The 19,108-nt window shown below is 41.0% G+C and overlaps 1 protein-coding gene across 2 annotated transcripts in view; it reads left to right on the top strand.

The window, feature by feature from the left end:
- Nucleotides 1-19,108, top strand: part of UBR1 (ubiquitin protein ligase E3 component n-recognin 1) — a 140,112-nt gene that overhangs the window by 49,553 nt on the left and 71,451 nt on the right. For both annotated transcript variants that reach the window (XM_034769201.1, XM_034769202.1), the window contains exons 19-26: nucleotides 497-598; nucleotides 1,483-1,546; nucleotides 6,354-6,478; nucleotides 7,800-7,852; nucleotides 9,202-9,304; nucleotides 11,627-11,675; nucleotides 14,957-15,111; nucleotides 16,572-16,671. In XM_034769201.1, the coding sequence (XP_034625092.1) occupies nucleotides 497-598; nucleotides 1,483-1,546; nucleotides 6,354-6,478; nucleotides 7,800-7,852; nucleotides 9,202-9,304; nucleotides 11,627-11,675; nucleotides 14,957-15,111; nucleotides 16,572-16,671 (751 nt within the window). The remainder of the gene's footprint in view (nucleotides 1-496; nucleotides 599-1,482; nucleotides 1,547-6,353; nucleotides 6,479-7,799; nucleotides 7,853-9,201; nucleotides 9,305-11,626; nucleotides 11,676-14,956; nucleotides 15,112-16,571; nucleotides 16,672-19,108) is intronic.

Here is a 19,108-nt window from a genome sequence, read left to right as displayed (position 1 = left end):
AACCTCACTTCTTCGGTTGCATCCGAAGAAGTGAGGTTTTTACTCACGAAAGCTTATGCCCAAATAAATCTGTTAGTCTTTAAGGTGCCACCAGACTCCTTGTTGTTTTTACAGATCCTCTACCTTGCCTAGTAGTTGAAAGCAATATACTTATGAGTGACTTACAAAGATGGCCAGATAGGATATTTAAGTTAGTTCTTTAGTTCTGTTTTTGGGTGTGGTATTAATGTCTGTTAACCCTTGAAAGGGAGCTAAGACTTCCAAAAATATCAAGAAGCTATGCATTGATTTTTCAACTGAAACACTTTATAACATTAATTTGTGTAGCCCATAATTTTGTGCTTTAAATCTTGAACTGCTTTCACTGTGTACTTAGCTCTGAATTTGTTAGCTTTATTTCCTATTTAAAATTGATGTTGAAAGAGGGATATTTTTCATACTTGAATGAAGAAATTTGATGCTAACTAAAGCTGTTGGGATGTGGGGTATCTGGCAGATTGGTGCATCGTTTATGGATCCAAACCTTTTCCTGTTGCTGATACTACAGAGGTATGAGCTTGTCAATGCCTTCAAGAAGATCATGCCCACCAAAGACCAGGTAAACAGCAAGGAACTATTCATGAATTCTCCTCTTTCAAGGTTATAGAACATCAGCAAGGAAACTAGCTCCAGCTGTTTCACTGCAATCATAAGACCATGCCAAAAATAGTAACATATGTTACAAGTGATCCAATGGTTAGCTAAGTGATTTTTTTTTTCCTCTGTAGTAGAAAGTTTCTTGTTCTCAGTGTAAAACAAATAGGTTTTGCTGTCTTCAGTGTCTCTGTCCAAATTGTTTGCTAGTTACCGTGCAATTCAAATAATGTTAATACTGGAATGGCATGTAATTTTATCAAAGAAAAGCAATGCGTCTTTCTCATCTAATTCTCTCCACATTCTGTGTTAATATCATGTTTCAGGATGTTTTTGGTTTGCATCCTTTATCCTCTGTGTGCATTAAGTAGGATTACTGTTTGTATACAGAGCAGGTCTCTCTACCAGTACTGTTGTCTGATAAAAATCAGGAAGCTTTTCCCCCTCAACACATCTGTGTCTTTTAAGGCATATTCATGTGTCTTTTTATTCTGAATGCAGTTTTCCTGGTTTCTCCTGTCAATTCTTCAGGGTATGTAGGGTTTTCACCTACCTCTTCATTCAGGACACAATTTTCCCAGTTATATCCCTTCCTACTATGTTAATTTTGCATTTTATTCACAGAACAATACCCACAGATGATCGTCAAGGCAGTCTCTCCAGATTGTAATGCTTCAGGTTGGAGGGTGGTTTTTTTATTAAAACAGTAAATTGGTCTCAGCTCAAATGTTCACAATGTCATCTATGGAAACCCTTAAGTTAACTTCAAGCCTGAGTTTCCCATTTAACTGCAATATTCCCTGACCCAGCAACTTTTTTTGTTTTAAATTTTTTTTTTTAAACCTATAGGATTTGACCAAGCAATGTAATATATTAATAGAAGAAATGCTGCAGGTTCTCATCTATGTTGTGGGTAAGAAACTCTGTTTACAGTAAAAATGAGATCTGATTTTTGTGGTTTGGGATTTCTTTTGCTTTTTGGATTGGCTGTAATTTAGCTTCTTTTCTCTCTGTAGGGCAGTAGTTAAAAAGTTATGGATATTTGCTGCTGGAAAGGACAGACTTGATGGATGACCTTTTCCATTAGACAATTCTCTGTATTTTAATTTAGACAGTTGGGGTTGACACTGGCTAACTCTTAAGTAGTTGGTTCTATGACACACAAACATGACATCTGAAACTAATGTGTCTTGTGTACAGTATAGGCTGTTAGATAATTCCACAATTTGTTATTCAGGTATAATATAAAGAGAAGAACCTATTCCTTAACTTTATGCCTGATATCCGTTATCCTGATGTGATGATGTAACTAACTAAAATATTTCTAAAGTTATATACGTTGCTGTACCATATAGGTGACAATACTTGAGAAAGCAAAGCAAATCCCTATACCTCACCAAAGAAACTTTATTATAATAAAACAGTAATAACCCTGAAGATTTGGGTTTGTGATGACCGGGAGATAGGGTTTCCCAATTTCGGCTGGATGTATTCCTGGAGGTTTCAGCACATGACATAATCTTTAATTAAAGATTAATCTTTAATTCCTGGAGACTCCAGGACAATGCTGGAGGGATGGCAACCCTACCGGGAGAACCACATGGTGAATTACCTGCTAGGTGCAAAGATTGCGGACCTCTCAAGAAATCTAGAAAGACTTGTGTAGTGCTGGGGAGGAGCTGGTGGTTGTGATACATGTAGGTATCAATACTTAGGGAAGGTAGGAGAGAGGTTCTGGAGGCCAAATGTTAGGCAAGAGATGAGAGTCCAGAACCTCCATGGTAGCATTCTCCAAAATGCTTCCAGTTCCACATGCAGGGCCAGTTAGACAGGCAGAACATTCAATGCATGTATGAGATGATGGTGTTGGGAGGAGGGATTTAGGTTTATTAGGAACTGAGGAACCATTTGGGAGATTAGAGAGGCTACAAAAACAGAAAATCCAGTAATAATATGGGACTTCAACTGTTGCCATATTGACTGAGTATATGTCACCTCCAGATGGGATGCAGAGATAAAATGTAATACCATTTAAAAAAAAAAAAAAAGTCTCCATTCAAGAAAGAGATCTTGGTGTCATTGTGGATAGTTCTTTTAATGATCAGCAGTGGTCAAAAAGGCTAACAGTATGTAAGAAATTATTAGGAAAGGGATTGATGATAATAAAATAAATAAATCCATGGTTAAGCCACACCTGGAATACTGTTTGCAGTTCGGATCTCCCTATATCCGAAAATATATTCGAATTGGAAAAAGCACAGAGAAGGGCAACAAAAAATGATTAGGTGTATGGAACAGCTTCCATATGAGAGAGAGTAAAAAGAGTGGATCTGTTTATCTTAGAAAAGAGGTGACTGAAGGAGGATACAACAGTTCAATTAAAATCATGAGTTGTGTGGAAAAAACAAATAGGGAAGTGTTATTTTCCCCTTCACTTAATACAAGAACCAGGGGTCACCCAATGAAATTAATAGGCAGCAGGTATAAAACAAACAGAAGGAAGTACGTCTTCACACAACACAAAGTCAACCTCTGCAACTTGTTGTCAGTGGAATGTTGTGAAGGCCAAAAGTATAACTGGGTTCAAAAAAGCATTAGATAAGTTCATGGAGGATAGATTCCATCAGTGGCTCAATAATTGTCCTGTACTGTTCATTTCCTCTGAAGCCACTGACTCTGACCACTGTAGAAAGGCAAGATACTGGGCTAGAAGGACCACTGGTCTGAACCAGTATGGAGTTCTTATGGGCAGCAAAAAAAAAAATTTGACATTTTTTTTTTTTTTTTTTTTTAAACTTTCTCCCTTTTGCCCTCAAATATCGTTCGGGGAATAGTTTCACAAATTTTGTCCTATGAAATATCTGTACAGGAGTATAGTTCTTCTTTGACTGATTGCATCTGTCCATTCCACTTCAAGTGTGCGCACACCCAGTGCACTAGCGTCAGAAATTTTTCCCTCCAATGTACCCATCGGTATCTTTTCTCATGCTGCTGTGCAATGGTATAAAGGGTGGAACCAACCTATCTCAGTTCTATTTATTGCCTGTAATGATTGTCGGAATGTTTTATCTTGCTGTTGTAGGTGTTTCCCTTTTTCTTAGTGTTTTATTGTTTAATAGTTGTTTTATAGTCTTAGTTCAGGGGTCCCCAATGCGGTGCCCGTGGGTGTGATGGTGCTTCCATGTGTGCCCGCCTACTGGCCACCGGAGAAGCAGCTGCCAAAATGCCGCCGTGAAGTGGCAACGTCAAGAGGCACTGCTGCTGAATTTCGGCGGCATTTCAGCGGCGACGCCTCTTGACGTTGCGCTTCACGGCGGCATTTCGGCAGGTGCTTGTCCGGCGGCCCCGGTCCCCGGTGGGTAGTCGTCCAGCGCCTGCCCACAAAAAGGTCTTAGTTTATAGTCTTAGTTTAATTTTCTACTATTAGGTTTCCTTTTTTACTAGTTTACTTAGTATAACTAGTTCCCTCTAGATTGGGTTCTGATGCCCAGGGCTAGGGCATGCCTCAGTTCCCAGATTTCAAACTTTGCGATGCATGCAAGAACCCAGTGCCAGTCAGTGACCACACTATGGGTGCCTGAAGTGCCTAGGAGAAGCTCACATTAGAGACAGGTACCAAATCTGCAGGGACTTTAAGCCAGAACTAAAAAAAAAACAAAACAGGGAGATCAAACTAAGCATCTTAGGGTGACAGCTTTGTTCCCACCCTTGGAGTCTTCCTGCTCAGGGTGGGCACCAAGTGCCTCTGCTTTGGTCAGGAGCACTCCCACTGCGATGGGAGAGTCTCAGCGCCAATCTCCTTCTCCAGTACCTAAGAAGCAGCACTGGAGATCTGTCATCCCAGGTGAGCAAGGTCCACATCCAGTGATCAAACTGGGAAGAAGGGGAGAATAGTATCTGCACCAAAGAGTGCTTCAGCACCAAGCGCACTCTACCCTCAGCAGCAAGAGAGTCTCCTGATGCCATCAACACCCAAGGCATATGCCACGGCACACAATCTTCTGAGTCTCTTGGTGCTGGTTTCTCTGGGAGTCTAGCAGACATCTTTACCATTACTGATGGACAATGTCACGGATTTGCTGGTTACTAGTGTTCAGTACCCAATATCATGGGTACCCTGTGGACACTCTGGTACCCCCTCATACGCAACCTGGCTATGATTTCCCCAATGCTGTCCTCTAAGGACTTCTGGCACCACTCTGGCATCAAGAGACGCCTCTCTTCCCTGGCTAGATAAGTTAGAAGTGGGATCTTGCATGTCATGGCTGCGTCACATAGGCCTTCAGTCTCCTCTGAGAAGTTTTCACCTTTTGGTATCCAGCAGAGTCTCCCTGTTGGCTGTCTAGTAGGGAGCCATGATTGGGAAGAAATTGGGCTCCAGTGCCATATCAGTGGCTGTATTGGAACTCATGGATTTTCCTGCTGTCTCCAAATCCTCTCCATACCCTTCCCCCTCTACATTCTCCAGTAGACATTGTGAACCTGCATGGCAAGAACTACAGGAAACCACTCCCAGTGCCAAGCCGAGTACTGAACATGGGGAACCTGCCTCAGTGAATCTCCATTTGGAGGGACTGGGCAAATCTCCACCTCAACTAGTGTTGGATTCCTCCTCCTCATTGTCTGAGTAGTATCTGGGGTTTCCTCACCTGTGCCAGACAATTATTGGGCCCACCAGGACCTCTTACAGAGGGTGGCTTCCTTGCTAAATATTCAAGTGGAAATAATTCACAAGAGTTTATGCAGATTGGTTAATATCTTGGGATCTTGAGAAGTGCTCCCAATAAAGGAGGCTGTTCTGGAACCCACTGCAGTGTATTATGGCAACCGCCATCTTCCCTGCCTCCTAAAGCGCTGAATGGAGGTATCCTGTCCCCTTCCAGGGGTTTAAACAGTCACCCCCTTCCTCTCCCCCCTGTGAGGGAGGCAAACCCACAGTAAGACGAGAGCTGCTCTCTCAGTTGCCAGATTCACCCCTCCAACAGAGCCTGCAGTGACTCATCACTAAGGCTATGTCTACACTACCGTGTTAAGTCAACTTACGCTACGCAACTCCAGCTACGTGAATTACATAGCTGGTGTCAACGTACCTTAGGTCGAATTACCACGAGGGGTCGACGGGAGAAACCCTCCCATCAACTTACCTCACTTGTCTTGTTGTGGGTAGAGTACCAGAGTCGACTGGAGAGCGATCTGCTGTCGATTTGGCGGATCTTCACTAGACCCGCTAAGTTGACTGCCGGAGGATCGATCTCAGAGCACTGATCCCGGCTGTAGTGTAGACCTGCTGCAGCAACTCAGCTTCACTAACTCATCCCATAAGCAGAGCCTGCAGTGACTCAGCCCTCAGGTATGCTGAAGTAGCTTATCCCTGAGCAAAGCCTGGGTCAGATGACCTCCAGGCACAGGTATAGGCTGCTGCCCCGAATGGCGCAGTCCCACAGTTTGGGGACCATTGGGGTAGAGTGTGGCTCCACCTTTTTGTAACACTGTGTAACAGTAGGAGGCAGCAGAGAGGGCATGCACTGACCTGATGTACAGCTGAGGGACGCTAGTGCACTGGGCATGCACGCATCTGAAGTGGAGTGGACATGTGCAACAAATTTTGAAGAAGAACAATAACAGAGCAGGTTAGTAACTGTTTTTCTGTATGAGTGAATCAGAAGTGTATTTTTAACCTTCTTGTTTTCCTTTTTTCTCCTTTTATGGCTTCCTGGTAGGGGAAAGATACGTGCCTGGAGTGAGTAGTGTGACAAAAGAAGAAATTACTATGAGAGAAATTATTCATCTGCTTTGCATTGACCCAATGGCTCACAGTGCTATTGCCAAATCTTTGCCTGAGAATGTGAGTCTATTTTATTTATTTATTTATTTATTTTGCTTCCTTCCCTCTTCTACTCCCTACTTCTTTAGTGTTTTACTTTTTCTTTTGATGGAAACCACAGATTTTGGATTTAGAGTTACAGTGAAGTATGACTACATTTTGGTAAGATGAGTGTTTTTCACCCCTTGTTAAAGATAAATGCTTGGTGCTCTTCAAGGGAAATTTAACAACTGTCCACAGTTAGTGTGTGTCTGTGTCCTTCAGACTGGCAGCCTGCAGCCAAGAACATCCTAGAACTAGTCATTGTCCTAGTACAAATATACACATTCATAGTATGGTTCTAATCTGAAAAAATACTGTAGAAGGATTGCATTTTGGTACTCAAGGAGCAGGAGTTTTGAGTTTATTCTGAGTCATAGTTACTAACTAAATGACAAATATTTTTTTAAATTATTTCTTCTGTTGGACCTGCAGAGCTAGTGCAGCTGAAAGAGAGGGAGCTGAACTCTATTCCATCTTATGCATCAACAGTATTATTTACTAAATTCTAATCCGTTACCATTGTGCAAATCTATTTGAAAACAATTGCACAGGTGTAGTTGAAAGTTATAGTTTTGTCCTGCTGAAAAATTTACTTCTGATAAAGAACAAGATGGAAAGAATTCATTTTAACTGTCATAGCTCAGACTGATTTTTATAGGGCTGGCAGTTAGGAGAAAAAACCCTCATTTTGCTTTCAAACTGAGTATATTATGAAAATTATTGTAAACCCCAAACATAGATTCCACGGATGCCATTTTTAGAGACTAACCTTTCAGAATTAAAAACTGTGTGGCCTGCCCTCGCTTAATAGTAAGGTGAAAAATTGCTCTTTGGATGGGGCACAACTCTGATAAAAGTAATGTCTGAAGGTAGTTCAGTGAGCAAAGGAGTTTTGATGATCTCTCTTGGACATCCTTCTACATTTCCCATTCCAGGGGTGGGAGTACTTATTATTTTACTCATCACCAAATTTGTAATTTGAATATCTCAATTTTGGATGAGCATTGACAAAATACATTAGTCCATAGGTTAAATATGGAATTGATCTGGATGGCTCTTCATACTTACCATGCAAACTGTCTGTGGGTTTTTGTTGCAGTAATAATGGTGTATTTCACAAGTGATCGATTTGAGGTGATTTTATTAGAGTAGATACAGGCTGGTATAGATTCTGATACTGATAGGTTAGTCTTGCATGTTATGAACTGTCATATTTTAGTCCTAATATTCTAGACTGTAACCTAATACTGTAGTATATATGTGTATGTAAAAATATGCTCTGTGTTAAATGTTTTAACAGGAAAACAATGAAACTGGCTTGGAGAAAGTAATAAACAAAGTGGCTGTATTCAAGTAAGCTCTTACTACTACTTTATAGATAACATTCAGGTGAAGGGATGAGAGCTCTAAGGATTCATTTACACTGCAATAAAAAAAATCCACGGCACTGAGTCTCAGAACCTGGGTCAATTGACTTGGGTTTGTGAGGCTTATGCTGCCGAGCTAAAATTTGCAGGGTAGACACTCGGGCTGGAACCCAGGCTCTGAGACCCACCCCATTCACAGGGTTTCAGAGCCTGGGCTCTGGCCTGAGTCCGAATGTCTGCTCTGCAGTTTTTAGCCCCATGAGCCTGAGTCAGCTGACCTGAGCCAGCTGCGACCATGCTGCTTGTCTTTTATTGCAGTCTAGATGTACCCTAATTAGACTGTTGGTCATGCTACACAAACTCCTCTCCTGTTTTGTAAGCTTGAAATACTTTTCTATACACAAATGAAAACAAATATAAGTGTAAAATAGGGATATGGAAGGCCTGAGGGTTTTTTTCAAATTCAGTTTGAGAACTCTTGGGACTCCTGGAGTCCCCCATACTAATGGAGGAGATTTTTAAAAGCTCACTTTCTTTTGTGGTAGCTGGCCACCATACCGCTACCTGCCCTTTTTACCTTTTGAAAAACTCCCCTAATGTTTGGTTTAGACTGCTCTTTACTTGTTTACTTTTCTGCCAGAAAACTGTTGGCTACCACCTGTAGGTAGAAAAGATCCTTTTCATAGTTAACCAAGGAAACCATCAATTATGGTACTTTGACATCTGAATTGATTTTGGTCAGTTATGATTCTGTCCAGAAAAACAACAACCACACAACAAAAACTTCCAATTCAATTGCTGTAGTCTCCCTTATTCTGAATTGCTTGTGGCTTGCTCTGTTTACATTTAACCAAAGGGAACCATAGTTATGGCTAGAATTTTTGTTTTGAGGGTAGGATGGGGGTTAAAAGAAGAGACCTTTCAGTGTACTTCACTGGGAAGCATATTATTATGTTACTTAGATTAGTCCCTAGCTTGAAAAGGAATTGAAGATTATACAGTGAGGCACAATGCAGGCCAAATGTCTGAAATTCTAGGTGAAAGTTTTAATTAATTCATCTGTTAATAATCTCCTGGTGCCATGTGTCAGAGAGCAATGGGCAGGATCCATAGGAAAGTGTATTGCTGGTAGTTAAAAACTGGTAACTGAATTCTGTTTGTACTCTGTAATGTAATGAAGTTGCCATCCTTGTTTAAATATGCAGAGCCAGGTCCCATTGTTTTCCGTTTCACTCTTAACATTTCCTTAGGAAGTAATTACATTACTTTCTGCTTGTGCTGTAAATAAGCACTGAGGATGTGTTGTTAATCCATGTATTGTAAATGTTTTTTTAGGAAACCGGGTGTGTCAGGCCATGGAGTTTATGAATTGAAGGATGAATGCATGAAAGAATTCAATATGTTCTTTTATCACTATACCAAGACTCAGCACAGCAAGGTAGACAATGTGAAGGGCAGAGGAGAGCACACACTTTTGTTCTCTGCTTAAACAAACCTGGTGAACTGAAGGGAGGGATGTAATGGAGTTTCAAGATGTTAGAGTGCTTAATAATATATCTCTGATTTATTTCTTTTAATGTATTCTACTTAATCCTCGAACCATACTCATAGGGAAGCTAACTTTTGGTTTTTTGACAGAGGAGACAGCGAAGATGTTTTTCATGTGACAAAAACTGTTCTTCTGTAATTAAGCTGTAAAAAACTACCATCAATATTCTAGTAAAACATTCAAATTCACAAACACAACTCTACTACACAAAGATAATCTTGATAATCTCCGCTTCTGTGCAGCACAAGAAAATATCAATGTGGGTTTTTTTTGGTGTACGTGTAACTTTTTTAAAAACAAACCGTTTTAATGCAGCTGTGAGTCCAGGACGTTTAGCCTGGGAATTTTGAAAGGCGCCTAAAGCATTTAGGTGCCTGCCTCCCACTGAAAATCAGAGAGAGTTGAGTGCTTAAGTCGCTTGGATCCCTTTGAAAACTCCAGCCTAAATTTTCAGTTTTTTAACAGGTGACAAGCAATGTAGGTTAATAAAAGCATTATCAGATTGCATACTGGAGACAGACTCCATCTAGGGAACAAATTATAGAAAGTGTAGTGAAGACACAATGGGACAGCTCCTCTGCCAGTGTAAATCCATGGAGCTATGATAACTTACACCAGCTAAGGATCTACCCCAGTGCTTTTTAAGAGCAGTACCTATGTGGTTTTCCCTTCTCCACCCACGCATTACAGGTATTTTTTTCTGCTGTTTCTGCTACAAAGTTTGAAATCTCCATTTACTCTCTTCATGTTTAAGTTCAGCTAAACCTTTAGTTGCACACTACAGCTTCCTTTTATGTATGGCAGTAAAAGGAATTAGGTCTCTTTGGGATGCCAGATGTCACACAAGATTGTTAAGCTCTAGTAAAAAATACCTGTTAGAAAAATAAGATGCCAGGTCAAAAAAAGACAAAATACTAGCTCACCCAAACAGGGGAAGAAGCATAATTTGGCCCTAAATAAATGTGCATAGTTCCACAGTGCATTTAAAAGATTTAAAAATATATATATATTATCTAGTCCAGGTCCAGAGGCCCTCAAAGTATGGGGTGTGCTTCATTAGGGGGGCGTGGAGGACTGTCCGTTGGGCGCAGGGGGGGAGGGAGCGAGCACCATCCAGCCTCTCCCCTCCCCCAGCTCTGCTCTGGTCCCGCCCCCAGCCACATCCCCAGCTCCTGGCCCTGGCCCCAGCCTCAGCGTGGCTCTGCTCCCAGCCCCACACAAGCCCCCAGCAGCCATGATTCTGTTCCCGGCTTGGGGCAGAGGCTGGGAGCAAGGCCAGGAGTTGGAGCCACACCTGGCCGCAGGCCCAGCTACCAGCCCTCACCACAGCCTGGCTGTGGTTCTGCCCCAGCCTCGGTCCCGCTCTCAGCCCCACGCCCCAACCTCGGCCCCCTTACCCCGTCCACTTCTCACCCCAAGCTGCAGCTCCACTCCTGGCCCTGGCTCCAGGGGTGGGGAGACATTGCCCGAGGTAAGGGGGGGGCGTGACCCTCAAAAGTTTGGGGACCACTGGTCTGGGCAAAGTGAAGTAATTGCGTTGGTCATTTATAGTATAATACAAATCAAAGCAGATCTTTACAAATTATTTTTCAATTTTTTTTCTATCTTTTAGGCCTCCCTGGATGAGCAGTATTGTATCGAAGTAAAAAAAAAAAAAAAAACTAATATAAATTTGCAAAATATATTAAATATGGTTACCCATAAAGATATTTTATTAGATGGAGAGCTATCTTCACAAGTTTTTTTCCTTCTTCTTTGAGATGTGCTGATCAAAAGAAATACTATACAGGATCAACACATTTTTTACATTCTTGTAATAGGGGAGAGTTTAAATGCATAGGCTCTTTCAGAAAGAATTGACTTCCTCATAGATGTTCACAAGAGAATATGTTGAATTTGTATTTGTATAAATGGATACGTACTATACACAGAACTTCAAGGGAATAATTGTAGTTTTCCACACACTGTTATAAAATGTACTAAGAAAAGTTAAACTTATCCCTACTATAGGTTTATTTTAGTGTTTGCACTAGTTTTATTATCCAGGCCCACAACATGTTTTCATATGCTGATGTATTACACAGTGTGGGCGGAGTGTCAAAGTAAATCTCAGTGGATCTTGCTACGTTTGTTAGTCTAGTGTCCCTGATGGTTTCACTGAAGAATCCTTCAGTGCTGTTGGCACAATAACTTAGGCCAACTTTCTTACAGGCTGAACATAGGCAGAAGAAGAGAAGAAAACAAGAAAACAGAGATGAAGGTAAAAGGTTGGACTGGATGATAGACCAAGTGCTATGGTTCAGTACACCAGTCTCCTTTGTGCTTATAAAATAAAAACTTTGGTATGTGGCTCAGGGATTGATAATGGGATATAAATTGTATTGAATCCAGGGTCACAGGTTGGAAATAGACCTATATCTTTATTGACCATAACGTGTTACCACCAGACATCTTTTTGGTGATTTTTTTTTTTTTTAAACAGTTTGGGAGGGCTCTCAGTTTAGTTTCTAGTGGACAGATGTCCACAAATTCAACTCACCGTCAAAACAGGCACACTTGTTGGCAATCTAGAGAGACCAAGGAGACTAAAGTAATTTTTCTCCTTTTATAGGTGGTGGTTCTGGGATCGGGTTGGTGGGGTAGTGTAGGGAAGATTGTACTGCTACTGCCAGTGCTGTGCCTGTTCTATGGATGACTTCATTTTAAACTACCATAAATTTGATATCTTTCACAAACAATCAAAACTCTCTTTAAAAGTCACAAACACCATGTGTCAGAAACTTAGAGATAAGACTGTGTTTCAGTTGTAACAGAACTATTATCCAATCTTTCCCTAACCTCCCTTTTTAATTCCACAATCACCATTCAAGTCATGAACTGTAATTGAAGAGCTTTGGGAAAAACTGCTGGTGCACTGGGCAGTTATTTGCATATGAACAATTTCATTACGTTTAAGACCAACGTCTTGCCAATATACTAATAAAATGGTATTTGTCTAGTTATTCTCCCCAAGTTTTCAACTGGATACACTGGTCTTCGCTTTCCATTCTAAACTGTGGTTTAATATTGTGTACTGTTAAGCAGCGCTGCAGAGTTCTATATCAGCGGTGTGTGAAATTATTTCTTAGGAAATTGTATAGTGTGCTTTGGGAGCCTTTCAACTGAAAAATGCTGATTGAAGAAAAGTAACCTGACATTTGTTTAAAAGGACATAGTCGACTTGGAAATTGCATTCTGTCTGAATTTTATATCTCCTTTGTTTATAAGTAACACCCAAAATCCCTATAACTGGAAAGTCAGTGAAGAGAAAATTCTCTTGTTGGTGTCCCCCTGCCCCCCATTCGCTTACTTTGTACATTGACAACATTTACATACAATATCTTTCACTTTCCCCCATTACTGGAAACAGCAGGAGTGCAGAAAACAATTATACGTTTTTGTAAGATTTTTTTTTTTTTTTAAATCCTAACTTTTATATAGTGCCTTGTCAAACTGGATTTCATGTAAATTGGGCAATTCAGATAAATATCAACTTAATGTCTCTAAGGTAATACGTATTCCTGTTCCTTCACTGGCATGTGTCAGGCTGTTTAGTGCTTTGCATGCAAATTTCTACTATAAAAATTTGAGAACTTAATGTCAAATATTACAGAAGCAAAGGAACTGAAGAACTGTAGTGTTCTGTATACCATATTTCTGCTTGTGAAAAAGTAAAATATTCTGGCTCTCAGCTGTATTGGAAGACCATTATGCACATGTTTTTAAAACTTTAACTATCTTTATAAAACTCAGGATATGTGAAAGCTGAGAGACCATACAAAATATTTAAAGCTTTCTAAAGTTCAGAGCTGTGATTTCTAAGCATCTGCAACTGTTTGTCTCTCATGCACTCACTTTTTTCGGACACTGTATTTTACATACAAACTAAATGGAGGTAGTGGTGAAAACTTCATTGAAAAGGCTAGTGAGTGTGGTTGGAAACTTGCTCACTGACTGAAATATACTCTCACACCCCTCATCCGTCCACTTGATAGCAGTGTACCTGTTGTCTCCACTTCCTGCTCACAAATGACTGGAAAAAGGCTAATGTAGTGCCCATCTTTAAAAAAGGGAAGAAGGAGGATCCAGGGAACTACAGGCCAGTCAGCCTCACCTCAGTCCGTGGAAAAATCATGGAGCAGGTCCTCAAAGAATCAATTATGAAACACTTAGAGGAGAGGAAAGTGATCAGGAACAGTCAGCATGGATTCACCAAGGGGAAGTCGTGCCTGACTAACCTAATTGCCTTCTATGATGAGATAACTGGCTCTGTGGATGAGGGGAAAGCAGTGGATGTGTTATTCTTTGACTTTAGCAAAGCTTTTGATACGGTCTCCCACAGTATTCTTGCCGCCAAGTTAAAGAAGTATGGGCTGGATGAATGGAGTGTAAGGTGGATAGAAAGCTGGCTAGATCGTCGGGCTCAACGGGTAGTGATCAACAGCTCCATGTGTAGTTGGCAGCTGGTTTCAAGCGGAGTGCCCCAAGGGTCGGCCCTGGAGCCGGTTTTGTTTAATATCTTTATTAATGATCTGGAGGATGGTGTGGACTGCACTCTCAGCAAGTTTGCAGACGACACTAAACTGGGAGGCGTGGTAGATACTCTGGAGGGTAGGGATCGGATACGGAGGGACCTAGACAAATTACAGGATTGGGCCAAAAAAAACCTGATGAGGTTCAACAAGGACAAGTCCAGAGTTCTGCACTTAGGACGGAAGACTCCTATGCACTGCTACAGACTAGGGACCGAATGGCTAGGTAGCAGTTCTGCAGAAAAGGACCTAGAGGTCACAGTGGACGAGAAGCTGGATATGAGTCAACAGTGTGCTCTTGTTGCCAAGAAGGCTAACGGCATTTTGGGCTGTATAAGTAGAGGCATTGCCAGCAGATCGAGGAACATGATCGTTCCCCTTTATTCGACATTGGTGAGGCCTCATCTGGAGTACTGTGTCCAGTTTTGGGCCCCACACTACAAGAAGGATGTGGAAAAATTGGAAAGAGTCCAGCGGAGGGCAACAAAAATGATTAGGGGTCTGGAGCACGTGAATTATGAGGAGAGGCTGAGGGAACTGGGATTATTTAGTCTCCAGAAGAGAAGAATGAGGGGGGATTTGATAGCTACTTTCAACTACCTGAAGGGGGGTTCCAAAGAGTATGGAGCTCGGCTGTTCTCAGTGGTGGTAGATGACAGAACAAGGAGCAATGGTCTCAAGTGGCAGTGGGGGAGGTCTAGGTTGGATATTAGGAAACACTATTTCACTAGGAGGGTGGTGAAGCACTGGAATGCGTTACGTAGGGAGGTGGTGGAATCTCCTTCCTTGGAGGTTTTTAAGGCCTGGCTTGACAAAGCCCTGGCTGGGATGATTTAGTTGGGAATTGGTCCTGCTTTGAGCAGGGGGTTGGACTAGATGACCTCCTAAGGTCCCTTCCAACCCTGATATTCTATGATTCTATGAAATATTAGGAAGTTATTAATATGCCTGCATGTGACTTCTTTTCTAGCACTGCCACCTCCTCCCCCTCCTGAATTCAGCCCAGTGTTCAGCAATGTGGTGAAAGTTCTGAACTGTGATATCATGATGTATATCCTCAGGACTATCCTTCAAAGGGCAGTACAACTGGAGACCCACTTATGGACTGAAGCTATGATCCAGATGGTATGGATTGCATTAGTGTTTTCCTCCTTAATTTGGGTTAACTATTGATGCTAAAACACTCGCTTGTGCGTTTATATGTAAAGACGCAGCACACTACAGTAAACTGTAATCTTGCATATCTCTTGAACATTAGCATAACGTACTAGACTTGATTTGAAAATCATTCTACATTACACCTTAATTAAATAGCACTGGATGACACTTTAAAGTCAGTTATTTATGGTGTTTGGTAGATAAGCATAGACTTGGTAAACAGAATCTTACTTTCTTTCTCTCTCTTATAGTATTACCATTTCCAGTACATTGTATAGTTTTATTTTAAAGGCACATTGTGTTAATATTTCTAAACTTATAAATGTGGTTAACCAGTATTTTAATTGGAAGAAAAGGATCTCTTTGACCCAAAAGGTTGTTTTTATAAATTTTACTGATCCAGCAAAAGGTTTCCCATTATCTGCATCCTCCTCTATAAACTTTAAATGTATTTACAGTAGTAATAAGCAATTTGCAAAAATAAGTATTGCAGTTACATAACTTGACATGTTTAACAGTCTTGCCTTGTCTCATCTCTGAAAGCTGTTTCAAGACAGTTGCGTTGTCTGGTTTTCTGACTTACAACTGCATGTAAAAACAAGCTTGTTAAAGAAGCAAGGTGGGATAATTTGGCTCTGTAACACTGATATGTTGTGATGAAGTGGGAATTTTCCATAATATTTGTATGACCTGTGAGTGTACCTCAGTTTCCCCTGTATGCTGCATTGTTACCCATTGTGTGGAAAAGGACTGTTTACTCTCAGGGCAGACCAAGAAACATTGATATGAATGTCACCTAGCTGTCTGAGCCTGGATGAGACATCTAGCAATCAGAGACCCGAGGGTGATAGATTTCTCCACCTCTCAGCAGGGAAGCTGAACACTATCCCCCAGCTTGAGAACAAAGGAATGGGAAGGTGTGAGGTGGGGGGATAAGAATTGGTTGCTGGAAGGAGTCAGACAGCTTGAACAATGGGGTTCACTACAGCTTGGCCAGGCTGTGGGCTAACCAGAATGGACTTAGCCAATGCTTTAACTTTCCTTTCTCTATGCTAACCTAAGGACTTCCTCTGTTGTGTTCAGTTGACTAATAAACCCTACTGTTTTAATGACACTGTTTGAGCATCACTGCAAATGCTTTGAGGCACATTAATTCATTAAGAGTGAACAATTCATCAGCAAAAGTGCAAAGCTTGTACATGGTTGATGTGAAACATGTAAGGATCAACTAAGCTTAATGCAAGGAAAAAGCAGGGGTCATGTCTAGTTAAGGACACTTGTATATTCTGTGTATGGTTATTGAATCTTCTGTTTGAGATCCATGCACTATTGCACTGTGTGATATATTCCTTAAATTCTGCTGTCAATATGTCCAGTTTTACAGCCCTCGGGTAGCAATTGAGTTTTATCATTTCCATCTTTCACAGGTACTTCACCTCCTTTCTCTGGGCTTACTGGAAGAGAAGCAGCAGCTAGAAAAGGCTCCAGAGGAAGAAGTGACCTTTGACTTCTATCACAAAGCATCAAGTACGTTTCACTTCCTCTGAAGCGGGGAATTAATTATGCTAACTTCTTATTATAAGGACAATATTAGCTTCAAAAGAAAAGTTAAATCATTGTGTTCAGTAAGGATTTATCCTATCTTTATTTACATCATAGCATTCGGAAACTAAGTGAGATTGCTAGAGTTCTGCTTTGCAACAATAGAGAAGCCAGATCAGGAATTACATGTCTATGCTCCGGCTTGACAAGCATAGTGAGGACAGGATGTGCTGGGTCCCAAAGAAGGTGCTAAGAGTAATATTGGTGCCATCTTGTTGAAGATAGTTGTGCCCATCTGTGAGGGTTACAGAAGAGGTGCCATATTGGGTCAAACCGTTGTCCTGTATCCTATCTCAACAGTGGCCCATACCAGAGCTTCAAGGGGAGGGTACAGAAAATGGCAATTATGGAGTGATCCACCCCTGTTTTCCACTTCCGGTTGCTGGTTGTCAAAGGTTTAGGGTCACCTCAACCATGGGATTGCAACCCTGACCATATCGGCTAAAAGCCATTGATTGACCTGTCCTCCACGATCTTATCCAGTTCTGTTTTGAACCAGTTATAGTTTTGGCCATCACGAAATCCCATGGCAATGAGTTCCATGGGTTAGTTGAGCATTGTGTGAAAAACTGTACTTCCTCTTGTTTGAATTAAATCTGCTGCCCGTTAATTTCATCAGATGACCCTGGGTTTTGTTTTGTGGGAAAGAATAAATAACACCTCTCTCTCCCTCTCCCCTTTTTCCAGACCATTCATGATTTTATAGACCTATCATATCCTCACTTAATCATCTCTTTCCTAAACTGAACAGCCCTAATCCTTTTAGTTTCTCCTCTTATGGAAGTAATTTCATAGCCTTGATGGTCTTTGGTGCCCTTCTCCAATTCTATTATATCCTTTTTGAGATGGGGCAAGCAGAACTGGACACAGTATTCAATGTGTGGGTGCACCAGGGATTTATAAAGTGGTATTATGATATTTTCTATCGTATTTTTTTTTATCCCTTTCCTAATAGTTCCTAACATATTGTTAGCCTTTTTGACTGCTGTTGATCATTGAGTGGAACTTTCAGAGAACTATCCACAGTGACTTCGAGATGTCTTTCTTAGATGGTAACAGCTAATTTAGAACCCATCACTATATGCGTATAGATGGGATTATTTTTTCCAATGTGCATTACTTTGCACTTATCAGCATTGAATTTCATCTACCATTTTCTTGCCCAGTCATCCAATTTTGTGAGATCCTTCTGTAACTTCTTGCAGTCTGAACTTAACTATCTTGAATAACTTTTTTATCTTCAAACTTTGCAATCTCTGTTTACTCTCTTTTCCGGATTATTTATAAATATTTTGAACACGACAGGTCCCAATAAAGTTCCTTGGGGGACCCTGCTGTTCATCTCTCTCCATTGTGAAAACTGATAATTTATTCTTACCCTTTGTTTTCTATTTTTCAACCAGTTACTGATCCACAAGACCTTCCCTCTTTGATCTTTTTAGTTTACTTAAGAGCCTTTGATGAGGGACGTTTGTCAAAGGCATTCTGAAAGTCCAAATACACTGTATCGTCTGGATCATCCTTATCCCCATGCTTGTTGACTCCCTCAAAGAATTCCAATAGATTGGTGAGGCATGATTTCCCTTTGCAAAAGCCATGTTGACTCTTCTCCGACAAATCGTGTTTATCTCTGCTTAATAGTTCTATTCTTTACCATAGTTTCTACCACTTTGCCTTTTTACTGAAATTAGGCTCTCCAGCCTGTAATAGCCAGGATTGTCTCTAGAACCCTTTTTAAAAACCAACAATACATTAGTTGCCTTCCAGGCATCTGGTACAGAGGCTGACTTCAGTGATAGGTTACATACTATAGTTAGTAGTTTTGCAATTTCATATTTGAGTTCCTTTAGAACTCTTGGGTGGATACCATCTGGTCCTGGTGACTTAAACTAAACAGTAATATCAGTTTGTTTTAAAATCTACTCCGTAGACACATCAGTGTAGGACAGTACTTTAGATTTGTCACCCCAAAAAGTAACTCAGATGTGGGTATCTCCCCCACATAGTGAAGGCCGATGCAAAGGATTAATTTAGCCTCTCTGCTATGGTCTTGTCTTCTTTGAGCGCTCCTTTGTTATTAGTGGCCCCACTGGCTGTTTGGTAGGCTTTCTGCTTCTGATGTACTTACAGCAATTTTTTTGTTTGTTAGTTTTTGTGTCTTTAGCAAGTTGCTTCTCAAATTCATTGTTGGCCTGCCTCATTATACTTTTACATTTTAGTATCAGAGGGGTAGCCGTGTTAGTCTGAATCTGTAAAAAGCAACAGAGGGTCCTGTGGCACCTTTGAGACTAACAGAAGTATTGGGAGCATAAGCTTTCGTGGGTAAGAACCTCACTTCTTCAGATGACTTGCATCTGAAGAA

The sequence above is a fragment of the Trachemys scripta genome, chromosome 4 (assembly GCF_013100865.1).
Source record: "Trachemys scripta elegans isolate TJP31775 chromosome 4, CAS_Tse_1.0, whole genome shotgun sequence".
Classification (NCBI taxonomy): domain Eukaryota; kingdom Metazoa; phylum Chordata; order Testudines; family Emydidae; genus Trachemys; species Trachemys scripta.
The sequence above is the reverse complement of the archived record's forward strand: the minus strand, read 5'-3'. Positions and strand labels throughout refer to the sequence as shown.